The sequence below is a fragment of the Micropterus salmoides genome, unplaced genomic scaffold, assembly GCF_014851395.1.
Source record: "Micropterus salmoides isolate LMB-PRFRI ecotype aquatic unplaced genomic scaffold, ASM1485139v1 Ms_hic_scaffold_18, whole genome shotgun sequence".
In the NCBI taxonomy this organism is placed as follows: Eukaryota; Metazoa; Chordata; class Actinopteri; order Centrarchiformes; family Centrarchidae; genus Micropterus; species Micropterus salmoides.
Window position 1 is genome coordinate 16,029,503 of NW_024040928.1, and position 17,311 is coordinate 16,046,813.

General features: G+C 40.4%; 1 protein-coding gene across 2 annotated transcripts in view; it reads right to left on the reverse strand.

Annotated features, from left to right (window-relative positions):
* The window catches only part of mettl24 (methyltransferase like 24), a 23,098-nt gene continuing 5,787 nt past the window's right edge, over positions 1–17,311 (reverse strand). Inside the window, exons 2-5 of one of the 2 annotated variants that reach the window (XM_038726604.1) lie at positions 16,930–17,028; positions 11,071–11,204; positions 6,529–6,754; positions 1–1,535 (exon numbers count right to left, since the gene is read on the reverse strand). In XM_038726604.1, the coding sequence (XP_038582532.1) occupies positions 1,218–1,535; positions 6,529–6,754; positions 11,071–11,204; positions 16,930–17,028 (777 nt within the window). In that variant the 3' untranslated portion in view covers positions 1–1,217. Of the gene's footprint in view, positions 1,536–6,528; positions 6,755–11,070; positions 11,205–16,929; positions 17,032–17,311 lie in introns of both variants that reach the window. The other variant, XM_038726603.1, reaches the window with a different exon arrangement.

A 17,311-nucleotide genomic window follows, 5' to 3' on the forward strand; every position in this document is an offset into this window, starting at 1 on the left:
TGTGGATCTCAATTGTTGTTTTCTATTCTAACCCACAAACCTGCAATATGCAAAAAAAACCCCCAAACAATTGGAGTTCAGCTTTTCTTTTTTTTCTTTAAATTCTTTTTCCTCACACACTCGCCCACGCATCCCCATTCAAATTTCCAACAAACGGAGAACAAATCTGGAGACATCACTGTCGACGTGCTTCACATAATTGACGCGTTTTGTGTTCTATAGAGTGTCATATCGGGGTTCAACTGCAGGGAAGCGTCTGTTCACCCACATCTTCTTCCGCCTCCGGAGCCGATCTCATCTCTTCACCTTTATTATCCACATTCCTCTGCTTGTTCTTTTTGTCTTTATGTGTAAGCAGCTTTGATGGCCTCCTGCAAATATTCACTTACTGGCAGTGAGGCAGGATCTCTCATCTGCCTTCCCCCTTTTAAAAGGAAAATTCAGCACATATTGTGTATGTCCAAACAGTGTTGATGGTAAATACGGTCCAATGATATGAAACAATATGAAAGTGTGAATGTTAAGCCTCAATTGAAACCAACTAAATAATGAGAGTAGGAAGTTGGATGTCGGTAACCGTTTGTTTCTTTTGCTGAATTTTATACTACATCACATGCTCAGCTAGCATTAGCTTTATTGTTATACAGAAACAAGTTCTACTGCTATCTGTGAGTATTTGACTATATAGCACACGCTGAGGAATTAATTGTTTCAATTACTCATTATATCTTATTCAATGACTGGACATTCACATAAAAAAGGTGCTGAATTTTTTATTAATATCATGCATCTAAATCCTTTAAATCATGTTAAATTGAGCTGTGGTCCCTGGACCTGTGCACACTATTGTAATATGAAAAAGGTCCTGTAATATCTGGCTGTGGGCCGAGCTCAGATAGGACCATGATGACATGGGTGACTGACTCAGAGGCTGACCTGCAGCCAATAACACAGCCACTATGAGGGTAGAACCCAGAGAGCCTCTGGAGGCAATTACTCTGCTCCTCTACACAGCTGAGGTTATTACACACCAGGAGAGGAAGAGCAGGAGGATAAGTAAGAGCAGGGGTTATAGCTTCACATGAAGGTCAGACCAGATAAGAGCCAACTGTATGGGAAGACTGTGCTCGGACTTAAAAATCCATGTTACACAAACTTCTATTCAGAGGCTGTTTCAGCTAAGGTAGCAGTTCTTTTTTTTTTCAGTCTTGCCTCCCTCAAGGCTTCCACTCCGTGTTCACCCAGCTCAGGGTGTAAGCACTGCTGGCGTTGAGGACGTTCTTGTGCAGAAAGAGGCGAGGTTTGGCTGGGTCGCTGTGGACGTGGAAGAGGCGGAAGCTGGCGTGTTCAAGCTCCTTGAGCAGGCTGAACCAGTACCGCACCACGGACGGGTCATCGCCGCCCACCTCAAAGCCCGCCCAGTGCAGGTGAAGCTCCAACAGCAGTTGACCCACTGAGTCCAGAACCCCTTCCAGGACCAAATTCTCCAAAATCTTCCACTCTGCGCTCTCCATATCCGCCTTCAGTACATCCACCTAGAGCAGGGGGGGAATCACTTTAGATGTTTTTTTCTGCTTCAGGTAATAAATGAGTTCTGTTATAACACTGAAATGACTCTAAACTGTGAGGAATTATTGAACGCAAAAGCTATTAAAAGATGAAATAGAGTAAGTGAAGCTTGGCCTTTGTTCTTGCTTTAGCGATGCTGATGATGGATTGAGCGAGAGAGCAGCCTGACAAGGCTTGCTGTGTTGAAGCTGAGAGGAAATGCTTCATAAGATGGATGTTAATAGCACCCGTAGGTCATATTCATGTAGGAGACTCATGCATGCCCAAAGTTTAATGCACATCGTCAAGAACTGAGAATTCCTCTTAAGTCTACTGAACTGCTAAAGATTTCCATTATCTGACCTCTATGTGTTTAAAAGTCTCGTTGGAGACTGCGCTTTTATTCCTTCTAGGCTCACTAATTTCTTAGTAAGCATTTTCTCCGCTGGTATGTCATGTAGCCACTCAATTAGTAGCGATAAGACCTGAGGAAAGTTTTAGAAAGAGGCTCAGGGTATTGTACTGTCAATGATCATTACATTAAAGATACTAACTACAGGAACATTCTATCTCTCTGTTGTAGTTTTGTAAATTGTGGGCAGCGTTCACTTTTCTACAACTAAACTGAAAACATAATCTGGCGCCGTGACAGCACAGATATTAAAGTGGACATGAAATTCCCTTCCAATTGATGCCTTTGGTGACTCTGCAGAATTCCCAGCCCTCATTAGTGGAATTGAACAAGTCTCTGAAACTCAAAAAATGGATGTCTATGAAGAACAAATCCAAATGTTGTCCTCTATCCTCTCCAGGGTTGCTAAAACTCATAGAAGCAGAGATATGTTCTTCGATTGGACAGAAACCTCGTAATTTAAAATGATGTGGCATCTTCAAGAGGTGATACATTCACTTGCTCTCTAAGGAGAGTTCTTCTCTGTCTGTGTATCATACTGTGTTTGTGTGCATTTGTCAGGAATGGATGTTATTTATAAGCTCACACAGCTTTATTCTGTCTGACAGATGTAATATTCTTTTTTTTTTTTCACTTTCTGACATAATGGTCCCTGATCCAATGCTGCCAATATCAACTCTCTCTGCAGGAGAAGTTGCAAGACCTGGCAAGACTCCTGTTTGGTCTGAGCAAAGTCCATATGGTGTTAAAGCTTTGGAAAGATGGCTTTTGCTGTGCTGCTGTGCAGCATTAGCCACGCTGAACGGTCCTTAACTATGCTAGAAGGAAATGAGATATGATTACAGTTTCTTACTGGAGAGCAAAGTACTGATGGCCACACACTAGAGGATAACTGGACTGATTTTGTGTATATCAAAAACTGAACAAGTTTAGCTAAAATACATGGATCATTTAAGTGGAATAGTTGAGCTGCTGCTTAGCTTAACATAAAGAGTGGAAAAGGGGAAAAGGCTTGTCTGCTAACAAAATCCTCCTACTACTGGCACCTCCAACGCTCATAAATAACATGTCAGAACTTGTTTGTTTTATCCATACAAATAAAAAGAAGGATAACAACACAATTGGTCATTTTATGGGAGGGTATGTGCTGGACTATTTCAACCAGGGAAGACTCAAGGAAGTAAGCTTCTGCTGCATCTAGCCAAGAAATAGTGAACTTTAGAGGTGCTGGTAGGCATATTATGTAAACAGACTAGCAGTTTCCCCCTGGTTCCAGTCTTTATGCTAAGAAAGCTTACCGTCTTGTGCTACATATTTACCATACACACTTGAGAATTTGCAGAGTTTTAACTTTCAGATTCTTTGGAATGATATCAAAGTTGAACTGCAAGAAGATGGCTGACTGTAATTGTCTTATGAAAATTTGATAAGAACTTATCATAAATTCAAAAACAATCACAAACCAAATTGCACTATCTATAATAATAGAGCTGATAATCCCCACTGTATGGCCTCGGTAGCATATTTTATGTAAAATGTCTTTGCACTCCACAGAAATTCCTGCCCTCCACTGCTGAGAAATTAATGTCAGATTGCTACAGACAGTCTTTATACACAATGGGTGAATATTTCCTCTCCTCCAAGTGACTCATAGAGTATGTGATCAAAATGCACATGGTAATTATTTCTGTAATGCATCCTCAGGATTACGCAGCACATTGGGACAATTTTTAATTTAGAGACTCTTTTGATGAAAAGTTGTCAGTCTTTGTAAACAAGTTTGCTGATTTGAGAAAATAACTTTAAATGGAAGTTCACACTTTGCTATTTTAATTGGCCTAAAATATGTTTATTTCATGGTGGACAAATCCTGGCTATTAACATGCCTTTTATTTCCTGTCTCCTGTTGTTCCACATGATTGCTCTGGACACAGTACATCAACTGCTTCTGCTTATAAACCAGAGATCCAAACATCACAGCTTATCTGACCTTTCTTATATGTTTCATATGCTTTAATTACTGAGCCTGCCACTAGAGAGAAAATTGTGATTAAAGATATTTAATTACACATCAGATGTTTGCTGATTCTGTGCTTTTGGTGGCACTTCAAAAACTGCTTTGCCTTCAGGGCAGAGCCTCCCAAAAGCCTCTTGACAGAGACGCAGTCGGAACCTGTTTGACCTGTGTATTCAGTCTTATTTTTACAGACAGTTTGTGAGATAATTGTACGTAATTCCAATGCAGCTTGCCCTAGCTTCATCCTCACTTACGGATATTTTCACCACCTTCTTTTGCTAAAACTGCAAGGATAAAAAACTAACAAAAAACACCGTGTCACACAGTTTTTAGCCAGGTTAGCTGTATAGACTGAAATATCTTAACAACATTTTAATGGATTGCCAGGTTTGAGCATGTAGTCATAGTCCTCAGAGGATGAAGCCTATTCACTTTGGTTATCACCTGATCTAGTGGCACCAGTGGGTGAACATTTGTACATAGTTCCCAGAGAATGTATCCTACTGACATTAGTGACCCCCTGACCTTTCCTTTTGTCATTTGGGGTTTTAAATGAAATGTCTCAAAAACTATTTGCTTGCCATGAAATTTGGTACAGACATTCATGTTTCCCTCAGGATGAACTGTAATAAATAATAACTTTGGACAGCCGCACAGGTGCTAGCGATCTGATACTGTTGTTTTGTCCAATTACAGATATGATCAGTGGTCCAGTATGCCGTTTTTAAAATCCGATGAGGCTTCCCGCTACTGACATTTGTCCCAGCGTCTGCTGTCTCAGCGGGTTACCAGAGCTTAGTGAATGAGTCATCTGTGCAGTTTGTAACCAACGCAGATAAGAAACTCTGCGCCAATGTATATTTCGACCTTTCCAAGTGACTGTGTTTCTTCACTGAGCCTTTGAGAAAAAACTGTTCTGCTGCTGCTGCTTGCTCCTCCGGCATACTATGTACTCACATTAAAACCTCATTACAAGGATGCGTGGCTATGCATTTAAAACAGGTGGATGAAACAGTATGGTGTAGAAACCCACCCACACATACACATACACATGCCAACATTTATTTGTTTATGTCTTGTCACACATATCGTCAAATCTTTCCCTCGTATGAGCCGGTCAGCTTTGCTTTTAGCTCCAGAAAAGGAATGATCACCTCAACTTAACTTTAGCTAAGGCAAATCGTATTTGAGCAGCGTGTAGGAATTCTGCTCCAGAAGCTGATTTAATCTGCTTTGATTTAACTGTTAATATATGGACAGCTAACTAGGTCTCGCTAATTTATTTGGAGTGAATCATAAGAAAAGCTGCAATGTACCTCACAATACCAAATTACTGGACTGAACAAACAAAATAACAACTTTCCTATTTCTAGAGGCTTAACAGTAGTGTTGCTAAAATGTAGAGAGTGTTCTGAGAGCGGCACCACAAAGGGCACAGACGTGGGTGAAAATTTTTTATTTTCATGGTAGCCAATTTAAAGGCAAACTGTGTATCAAATAATTACATATCTCGTATGTCAAGCAGATACTTTGGCATGAAGTTGGTATCAGTGGAAACTCACGGAGCCCCACTAGGGCAAGAGTTCATCATTTGGGGAACATGAAAGTGTTCAATTTCATGACAGCGTCCCTGTTCGATGTTGATGTTTTTGCATAGACGTAAATGTTTTGACTGAGTGGTGGTAGTGTAGTTCATAAGTCACTACAAACATTGGGATTCTCCCTCTGGGGACAATAAACATCCCCAAATGAAGCCCCTATTAGTAGGATTTGAATTTCTGACGGTGGTGATTCCAAGTGGGAGCATCAACAGGACAGCAGGGCACACTGGTATCCCAAACAATAACACATAAACTGCACCAATTTTCATTAGAGTTGACTTCTTTTTCTACACATAATTTTTATGCCATCAGAATATTCTGCAAGGTACTATAATCACATCAAGAGGGGCTTTAATGGAATTGAGGTGTTAATTTAGCAGACTATGAATCTGTAAGCCTGTAATCTGTATCAGTAACTATTAAAGCTAAGTTTCACTCATTGGCATGAGAAGAAAAAAAAACTTACTGTCACTCAGCCAGGATTTGATTACCTATGTAAGAGAAGCTTGGCTTCTTTGACCTTGAATTATCATTCAGCCTGTTCCTAAACAGGCATGTTCACTGAATCTATAACTGTGTTTATTAGTATGCATGCTATCAGTGGGCTTGGTGTGTGCGTATATGATTGATCTTGTATGCAGATCCCTATCTGATGAGGTGGAACAAAATCTCTGGGGGGCTTTGAAGAGGTAACATTCTGCATGATAATATTTAAAGGAGGAAAACAAAATGATATATGGGAGTTTATCCACCTGGAGCCCGAGAGAGACAATAGAGTAATGAATCATGATGAGCTGTATTATGTTGGGGTGCACAGGAAGGGTCCTGTGTTTGCATGCATGCAGCATATAAGTAAACCCTCTAGCTGACACAGAAAGAAAAATCACTTTTGGTTCCAGGTGATCTTATAATATCAGAATCCTTCACAAATTATAGCCAGAGACTTTTACCTGTCTATGTCCAAAGTCATTAAGGATGCTGGCCAGTTTCTTGGTGCTGACGTACTGACGCTGGACGACAATGGCCGGGTTGGGATCCCTCCAGTCTACAGAGAGCCGATGGAGCCACATTTCAGCCTGCTGTGAGTGAGGCTGCTTCAGACTGGGATCAAAGAGGTGGACCTCACATCCCGCTCTTGTGAGAGTATGCTCCAGAGACCGATCATCCACACCCAACCTGCAACCCACACAGGACAGGACAGGTAGAGTATGTCCAAAACAAGGCTGGGTATTAGACTTCAATTTTTCTTGGTTCAAAGTGTTGACAACTGTAACAAAAGCTGACACTGAATGCCTTTCCATCTAAGTAATCTTGTGTACTTATTCTTTGATCAGGCCAAATTTCAAAAGGGGTCATAAGAAATGAAATTTTAGTACCGGAACAGAAAATAGGGGATTGGGTCAACACATGCATTAATATTTTTCAAACAATACCCAGCCCTTGACAGAGAGATGGATAGATGGATGCATGAATGTAGCTTTATAACTCATTCTGAAACATTACTGCACCCACAAATGATGTCTGCTGCATTTTACTGTATGGGAGTGGGTCAGATGTCATGGGAAATCTAATGACTGGCTTGTCAACTCAAAATATAGCCACCTACTTTCCTTTCAGGCAAGTGCTTACAAGCACAAAGCAGGATGAGGGCAGCCTGTTTTATGCCAATGCATGCATTGCTATACTGTAAGTTAAAGAGAATGTTTGAGCCAAAGATACTCTCTGTGCCAAGAAGCAAAAGGGGACACAAGTGGTCTTAATGTTGAGGAACATCAGCACAAGGTATCACTAATGTCATTTCACACAGAGAGAGAGATACTGACAAGATACATATCAAACACCACACAGTCGCTGTGATCCTGATTTAACCCGCCCACTTAAAAGCCAAAACATCCATAATAAAACAACCAAGAGGAAAATAGATTTTTTTTTGCCAGGAGGTACTCTTTTGTTTCATCTTACTCTTTTGTTCTCCTCGTCTACCTTTCCTTCTCCAGCGATCTGCTTCTTTTTTATGAAATATGATGTGAAATCTAAGTAGACAGACACATTTGCCTGCATTTCTCTCTTCCATGCGTTTCCTTCACATTGACACTCCCTCTCTCGCTGCTATTCTCTCTTTATCCCTCCCCTCTCTAATTCTGCAATTTTCTCCTATTCTGCCTTTCTCGGTCGCTGTTTGTGCATTCCCCCGTGTCTAGTCTGTGTTGCGGCTGTATTCCGTAATTGCGGCAGTGGGAGTGCATTTCACAGTACACGTCTTTTACGAACAAGGCAAGGGGTCCCAGAGTGCGTCTCACTTGCAGGAAGATAAGAGATGAGTATATGGGAGAGATTGAGATGCAACTAGACATCTCTTTTTCACGCATTAAATATTTCATTGAGAATTTCCCATTCTCTGGAGTGGGACTCACAGTGCATCAAAAGCTCTTCTGGATGCTGATAAAAGGAGGGTCTCTACTAGTTGTAATATGCTCTCTCATGAGACTACAGAGTGCAGGAGCGGTAACACTCTGTTGATTATAATGTCATGGCAACCAGTTGTGAAGATGCGATGGCGTGTGATGGATCACAAACACCTAGTGGATTGTAAATCTGATAAACAGTGCCTTTCGTCCGCCTGCCCTCGCACTGAACTGTTATGTCAATAGCCTGTCTGGATGTTATGAAGCTCAGAGGCTGGTTCAGGCTGGGAAACTATCTGCCGCCTGTTTCTTTCCCTTTCAAATACCCTTATACCTTTGACATTACTTCTCTTATTTTTATTCCATGTATGTTCTCAACATATTTCTGTCTCCATGTCTCTCCACCTCCATTCTCACTCTCTCTTTCCTTACTGTGTTTCCCTTACTTCATTACACATTGACTGCTACAGGGCCTACAGTCTGCAAGGAAAGTTGTTGAGCGTGGACCTGGCATTTGTATTTTATGCAGTATAAAAAGTTGCTGCCTTTGGTCTACTGTTTAACATATTTTGACACTGCTCAAGCTATTTAGATGTTTTAGTTTGTGATCCTCTAGTGTGTTGGCTGACAAGAAGATCAGAACTTGTTCTTACAAAATAATTACTAATAAGGGTAGCCATAATTGCAACAAAAAATGATCAGTTGTCCTAGTAATTATTATTATTATCTCCTAATTTTGCTTAGGAAGGCCAAAGAAAACAGAGGGGTAGAGGTTCGAGCCACGATTGCCCATAGTTATACGGTGAATATTCCTTTTGTTGCTGCAGCATTACAAACACCCATGCTAATAGTCAAAGTGCAGCAGCAGAGTGGATGCACATGTTTCAATGCCTGTTTAGATTGGCCATGATGTGGGCTGTTTTTTAAAATTTATAATAATAGATGAATCATCCTCTCAAACAATTTTACAGTTAGCATCTGCCCTATTGCTGCATCCAGAGAAAAAATTCGACATGATCAAAAAGCCAGCCTCAGAGATTGACATCAGCATAAGAGGAGGAAGATGGAGATGGATGAGAGAGGTAAGTTTGAGTATGAAAGGTGAAAGGTGGATAATTGGTCTTTCATGTGGAAAAACATCCTGCCGCTCCCCCCTACCCCACACCATACCACACCACACCTCACACCACACCTCACACCCACCACCATGTGACAAGAGAACAGCTGCTTATCCTGCCCAGGCACGACCGTCCACGGCTCGTTAAACAGCATGCAAAAGAGACCTCCAACCATACACACATGCACAAAACCCCGCAAAAATATGCCCACGCAAATGTACATACTCAGCAATGCACTGCATTTAACCTTGTACATACGTGCACACATAAAAGTATTTGACATTTCTATTAAAGACAGATGTATGTGCAGCAGTGAACTGTATTTGAGGGTTTTGCGAGCCTCCTGTACAGCAGAGCAGAAGTAAGAATTGGATACTCAGCATACCTGGCATAGATTCAAGACTGTGACCAAGAAGTCTGTGTGTGTGTGTGTGTGTGTGTGTGTGTGTGTACTGTGAATCTAGGTCAGATAGGGGACACGGGGAGGAGAAGATGGCTTGGTATATCCAGAAAGGTGGAACTCTTTTAGAGCAGTGCTACTTGTTAAACTATTAAAGGACTCTTCTCTTTGTTACTCAACGTTTCTGTTTTTCATAGAATTTCGTTCTTTTTTTGGTTGATTCACTGTTATTGCAATAGCCAGAGCTGAGAGGCGACTTAGCGTGAATTAAAATAATTCCAGAGGTCTTGCAAGATCACTTAAATAGAAGGAAAAATGGTAATGCAGCTTTCGTTGACTTGAAAAATCTGCGAGTCACATTTTCCCAAGCTGATATTCAGGTCAGATGTTAAATTGTTTGCATAAATGACTGAGAGGACGCATAATAATATTCCTTAGTTTTGGTGCATGTCCTTGTAGCCTGTCTGCATGAGTGACTTCCCATCAATCAGTGAGAGGATATCAGGTATGTTTTCATCCACTCTCTCCGTTTGACCCCTGATCCCTTCTCCATGGAATGATAAGAAGCAGAAATAACCCCACCCCCCCTTAACTCCGACATCACTATCTGCCCTGTCTGCCTTGATGCATGCCCGCACACCTGTGCTGTCTCTCAACAGTCAAATTAATAAGCTCCCTCTCTCCTGCAGAAAAATCCCTTCAGACACTCTGGACCTCGGCAGCACCTCAGCACAATGCAGACCCAGCGGGGCAGAAACCGGGCTGATCCACCAGACAAAGCCAACTGAGAGTGATTGACTCTCCAATCTTAAGTAGGTCAAATACCTTGGTGGCCCGGCTGACTTGACAGAAGATTACTTGCCACTCAAGGAGAGGAAGCAGAGGTTGAGTGGATGTGACGTTCCAGGTGGATGTTGGAGGTACAGTTAAGGCAGAGGGAGGATTATCTTTACTTAACAAATTAAAAAGCAATTGTATTCCCAGAATACCGGGATAATCACACAAAGAAAAAGGAACCTAACTGCTACCTGGCCCAAACATGTCAGCTAAATATTTCAACTTTGTCACAGCAACACAGTCATTGAAATGGGAAGACATAAAAAGACAAGGCTAACAGGGGACATAGAGACAGAGACACTCTTCCTCCTCTATAATGTGGAAAATAGCCTTCATTCTGTGATGGCACAGTGAGAGAAAAGCCTGAATTTCTCCTCTTAGAAAAACAAAATCTAAATAGTCACGGGTGAAGCAACAACGGCTGCAATTATGATCTATGATGATATATCACGCCGCCTGTCACAGAACCAGATGCTCTGAATAGCTGTCACATCTGCAGATATCTCACTAATTGTCTGAAAATGAATGTTGTGAACAATCCTGTTTCTCTACATACTGTAGATGACAGTTTGTCACAAAGCTAGTGGATGTAGATTCTTTGTTTAGGTGATTACAATTAGGATCAGATTTATGTTAGATAAAGGTTCATGTTTGACATGTGGTGGTGAGGGTAAAGTTTCGAGTTAGAGAAAGGGCAGTGGAAGACTTAAGTAAGAGTTTGTCTATACGCACCCAAAAGAGTAAACCCTGCAGTGTTTGCTTTGTATTCTGTGAGTCAGGCTGTACTTGGGGTCCAGACACGCAGCCCAATCACCCTTGGTCCTCTCTTGAGCATCTTCCTCAATGGCCAGCGATGCACACGACACCTGGACACATAAAAACATGCATACATTATAACAGCCATTCCCGATATTGAAGATACAGTGTAAACACAATACGTCTGTTCTCAAAGAGCAGAGAGCATCTTACATCTTGCCAACCTCTTCCACTCCACCCCTCCCTACCATGGATCCCATTTTTGTCTTTTTGAGGGGTGGACAGGGGATTTTTAGGGAGAGATAGCAGGCCACACAGAAGTACATCATCTGAAAGCTGGGAACCTGAAGAATAATTTAAGATGCAGCTCAGTACTGTGTGTCAAGTTCCTAGTCATAAATATGTAAAAAAAATTGTGTTTTTGTTTTTTAAAGTTTAGAGTGTATTAGGGCATGGGACATTATGATAGAGGTCTGTGATGGTCAATCCCATATGTATTTATGTCTCATAGGTTGTTGCAACAATTTTTGAGTTGATACAATTTGTTACACAGATTTGGTGCAGGATGTAACAATTTTTGACCACTCGAAAATTTAAACAAATGGTCCCTCTAAAATAAGACATTAAGACACTAAGATCCTGAGGATCATGCTTATTTGGTAACGAAAACCTTTGACAATTGGAAATTTATGTGGAAAGTGCAATTGGATGGCCAACACTTCTGTTCTGAAAATTGCTCCCCCCTTGGAAAGCCATACATCCTGTGAATGCCCTAAGTTCCTAGTTTGTGGTTGTAAAGTTTCATGAGGCTGTTATCCTAGAGGTCACAAAAGGTCATTTTTTACAGGGAGTTTCAAGTTTCAAAAATTGGTCTCACTACAATGAAATGGCTACTACGGGGACTAACATCATCACAGATGAATACAATTGGGGTCATTGAATCCACAAGTGTCTCAGCTTTCCAGTTACACTGTTCACTATTAGTATAATATACAGGATCACTTCTGTAATTCCAATAGTTAAGAAAGAAAAATAGATATTTATACGGAATGCACAAAAACGGAAAGGGGAGACTCATTCATTTAGATATCTTGATGTTAGGTCAAAGCCCCCCCTTTGAATATGGCCATGCCAGTTTTTCCCTCACCAAAATGTATCCCAAATTTGGAGCGTTATATAGTACCTTTCTTGATAAGCTAGCATGACATGGTTAGAACCAATGGATGCCTTAGGTTAGCTAGTTTTATATGATATCTTCACTCTAGCTTTAATAATCTGTCCACTACAGCCTCTGAAAGAAAGAAATGTGGGCCAAGGACATCCTAGTGGAGTTGAAGGACAGAGCTTGGTGATGCACAAAAATGCAAATATTACTAAGAAAATGTAAGTATCTGTAAACTATGTGAACATTCTGTATAAAGTGAACAGTCATGGTCACATACTTTAGGTGGCATGCATGAGTCATCTACTGTATGATTTTAACTTTATGTACTGTAGTTTGGAGTGTATCTGAAGTTGAAACAGACATAAACAGGACAGCAGAGTTCATGTTCTTGAGTTTAAGACAAATGTTGCTATAGGTAGTTATTGTGTGTCTTCAGCTGCATAGGTCTAACCAGGTATCAAATGGGTGGGTTTAGTCACATAGGACAGTAAATTGAATGCTAGGGAATATAAATAATCATACCAGTATTTAATAGCCAATTGCTGCTTCTTGGCTGACCCTTTCTGAACTGTCATGATGTGATGAACGTCTTCTTTCTCAAAATATCACACAAACACTATAAATCACTAGAAACTGCTACTGAATTCCACCCTGGGCTAGTGTGTGTTTGTGCCTCAGCGTTGAACTACGACACGCATATTCATCATGATGCACAGCTTGGGCGGATGCATCAGCACCACTGCCAAGTCTCTCAACAAGGAAGAGATTGATGCATTCCTTCTTTACGTACTTTACAATGTAAAATCCTTTTAAAATACAGTACAATAACCAAAGTATCGCTATAATTACTTCTCAGCTTTGAAACTGTGTGCTTAACTCAGCTCCTACTCACCCAGAATCTGCAACATCTTTAGTGTTTATGTCAGTTCCCATGTTTATATAAAGCTCATACCTGCATAAACTGCGTACATACACACAGTAAACATGTGTATACATGTCAGTGTATTGGATTTTGTGTTGTACATCTGCAGTTCTAAAAGTGACTTAAGCTTTAGCACAGGAGTTGCTGATTGAATGTTTGCTGTCTGGTTTCTTTAATCTCCGTCTGCTGCAGCGATTCCGTTTGCTGAGGAAGGAACAATATTGGTTCAGACGTGATGATATGAAACATAAATCTGGGGCTCTACTGTACACCATTCAAGTGTAAACAATATAGCATGGTTGCAAATGTGTGTATGTGTGTGTTCTTGTATTGTCCACTGTGTACTACTACTATCTATCACTGTGTCTAAAACTCACAGGTTCATTGAAATGAAACCTGATGAAAATGTTTTACAGCTGCTAAAATGTTAAATTAAAGCAATGAAGAATGAATTAATGATAAGTGCTTTCCAAAAAGATTCTATTGTAAGGTAATGAGAAGTGCTGTGTGTCATCCTCTTATAAAACCACATCTATTGACAGTTGAGATTGTTTTCATTCCTAGACCAACAGCAGGGTTCACTTTTCAAGTGAGTTAGATTTTTTTACAGCTTCAAAAGAACATCGTAGGCATGGTTTCCTTGCTGTGGCCTTTTGAATAAACCATCCATTTGGTCATTTTCTGCTGCTTATACAGGGCCGGGTCGCGGTGGCAGCAGGCTAAGCAAGCTAGTCCAGATGGCTCTCCCCCAAGCAATGTTTTCCAGGTCCTTCTGAGGGATCCAGAGGGATTCCCAAGCCAGATGGGATATAAAATCCCTCCAGCATGTTCTCTGTCTACTTGGGGTCTTCTACCGGACGTACCCAGAACACCTCCAGAGGAAGGCACCACAGAACAGAAGAAGTCCAATAACAAAGCAACACTCAGATTCAGATTTGGCAGGACATTCCTCCCTCACCATCACACTCCTCCAGGTCACAATAATGTGCACCACAATACGGTGGTGAATGATCTTTTGAACAAGTGTCTCCCTCTAATCAGAGTGTTCAGCAATAGGTCAGGCAGGAAGGGACCAGCTCAGTCAAGAGCACCATATGAAGGAGGAATAAAAGTCACCCAATGTGTCTTTGTTGCAAAGTGCACAAGAATTGTATTGCACGTGGGTTTGGCGCAACAATGTATTTAAGTAAATTTGGAACAGCCTCCGTTGTGTCGGTCATTGTTAATGTGTTCCAGCTAAAAGGATTCATCCACACAGAATGAGCAATAAAAAGCAAAATCACTCTTAATTATTTTGCCTTTTCACATCTGCAGACTCATCATGGCATTGCACTGCTGACTGCTGAACACTGTTTAACTGGATAGTGAGCTGTAAAAATGGATGTTTTTCATTGAGCATAAACTATAACGAATGAACAGTAACTACTCATTCTTGTTAAGCTAATCAGATACAGTAGATAAAGTACATGTCGTGCTGTTGTACTTTTACAGAACGTATAAAAGTATCCTCTTATCTGAGTGTGTGCTGGTGCATGCATGCATGCAAGACACACTGATTGCTATTGATTGGACAGTCGTGTCGCAGGCCATCCCACTGAGTAAGAGCTCCACAAGGCACTGTGTCAGTCAGCATTACAGCCGAGGATGCTGCTATGCGCCCTCCAACTCCCTCCACCCCCGCCTGTCACTGTGTATGACGGACAGTTTCCTTTAACAGCTTCCCACAAACACACACTCAAACAATCTTTTTCTCTATGTTCTCGTCCTTGTCTATTCCTTTCACACACACAAAAATACACACAAGGGGCTGCACACGCATGTACACACATATACACATCCTGGGGCTAATTCATTATGAGCTGAATGTCTGCTTTGTGAAAGATACAGAACAAGTGCTTAGTCATTTGGAGTGGGGTACTCTGTGTTCTGACTATATTGTGTGAGGGAAAAAGATAAGTTGCTGATTTATCCCTAAGCCAATTTCATTACAATGAAAACCGTAGCCCATATAATCTAAAAATGTCCTTCTATGTTTTGGACAGTGAAAATGAATCTGTGTTGTTGCATTACCTTCACAATTGGGACACTGGCGCAGAATTTCAGGCTTTCTCAAGCTCTCGATTTTTCTTAAATTATGATGCTGAACATCTTAATCGATTTGTAGTAATTTAATTCTGACATAAACCAACAAACCACAACATCTCATTGATTAGGTATGAATAGAGGGGCTGTGAGTTCCATCTGTATGGTAATCAATAGAGTAATGAATTATGTGTGTGCTGTCAAGCAAGACAAACACTGTCTGGCTGAGCTGAATGTGAAAGAGGTGCCAGTATTGCTCAGTCATAGGCTGATTCATACCGGCTTGCTCTGATATACACAACAAAGACCTGTCAAAATAATGCACTTCCTGGCCTTAGCTACTCCAATTATCTATCTTTAAACTACCTTCTTAATGCTACTTTTATACATCTGGTTACCATGTTTAGTTTATCTTTAGTTAAAACAGTAGATGCCAATTTAAGATGATGGGACTTGCAGCAAAGGATCAAGTACAGCCAATACAACAAATAAGTAAGAGTAAGAAAAGTACAGAAAATCATAAAAGACACCACATTAACAGTGGAACAAAGAAAAGCGAGCAACCAGGAACTTGTACCCGCTGAAGAGATGTTCAGATTCTCCTCACACAAATTCAGCAGAGTAAATTTTTGCCAAGAAACCTACAATCCTGTTTTCTGTTTCACACTTTCACAATACTCTTGCATATCTTGTTTGTCTGCTCTGCAAATCTCCCAAATCAAACTCTACTGTATTTGGGCAGTCAGCATTCGATTTTAAACTCTCACCTCACTCTCACTCAGTTGTAGTTATATCTGAAGCTCTAAAGCATCAGTTCAACATTTTGGAAAACAGGCTTATTTGTCTTCTTGCTAAGAGTTAGATAAGAAGATTGTTACAAATCTCATGTTTGAACCAGGAGTGGCTTAGCTTAGCATAAAAATGGAAGCAGGGGGAAACAACTTGCCTGACTCTCTCTATGTCAGCATCTCTAAAGCTTACTAGACAACACGTTGTATATTATGTACACATACAGACATTTAAAACTGAAAAGTTTTAAAACTCTGTAAAAAAAATCTAATTTGGCTAATAGCTACTAAACTCTGTAAACACATTGCTCTGTACTTTACTTTGTGGCTTCATTTGTTTTAAGTTTCCTAATGTGCTTCTTGTTGATTTGGCATATCCAATGTACTACTGTGCATAAATTTTACATGTGTGCTATTCAGTTTGGTTAATGTAGCACGTCACTGTGTGTATCGTTTAAATGTGATCTATCAGAGTGAGGGCAGAAGAAAATTTGCTTTAGGCTAACTCTGGCACAGTACATCGAATGGCCAGTAGCAGGGGAAGTATTTTGACCCTACATGGAAGAAAAAGTACTATTATTACACTATTAAAAATAGTGCATTAAAAATGTACATTATGAAATTATTATTAGCAAAATGTACCTGAAGCATCAAAAGTAAATGTACTCAAAGCAGAAAAAAATGCCCCATGTGTGTTATACTATTAAACTTGATGTATACCAAAGTACAGTATTTGAGGAAATGCACTCACTACAGTTATGTTCCATCACTGCAAATGACAACATTTGCTTTTAATATTGTACTTGGTCCCTGACATATACATGAAATAAAATAAAAAATATTCATTACCAGTATGAATTCAAACAATAATTACTCACTTGTGGTGTTGTGATGTAGTTGAGGAACCTTTTAGCTTCATCCTCCAGAGAATGACTTTCACTGGCCCAGGGCTCCAAGTCTATATGCCACCGAGGAGTCTGCTGTGTGGCACACACAAACATACACGCGTACATGATCATTAATAATGAAAAGGACATGAAAATTGACAATTAACTAACATCAAAGTAGGCCACTCAAAAGAAATCCAGTGCAAGGACAACAACAAATGGAGCTTTATTCTTTCAGGTATTATAACCCACTTGTGTATACTCACTGAAACTAGGTCACAATGTGCTCAGTGGAGGATTTTTCCCCACTTTTGCATTAGTGACAAATAAACTGCTAAAGTTCATTTCCATTGTTATTTTAGTAAAACGGGGG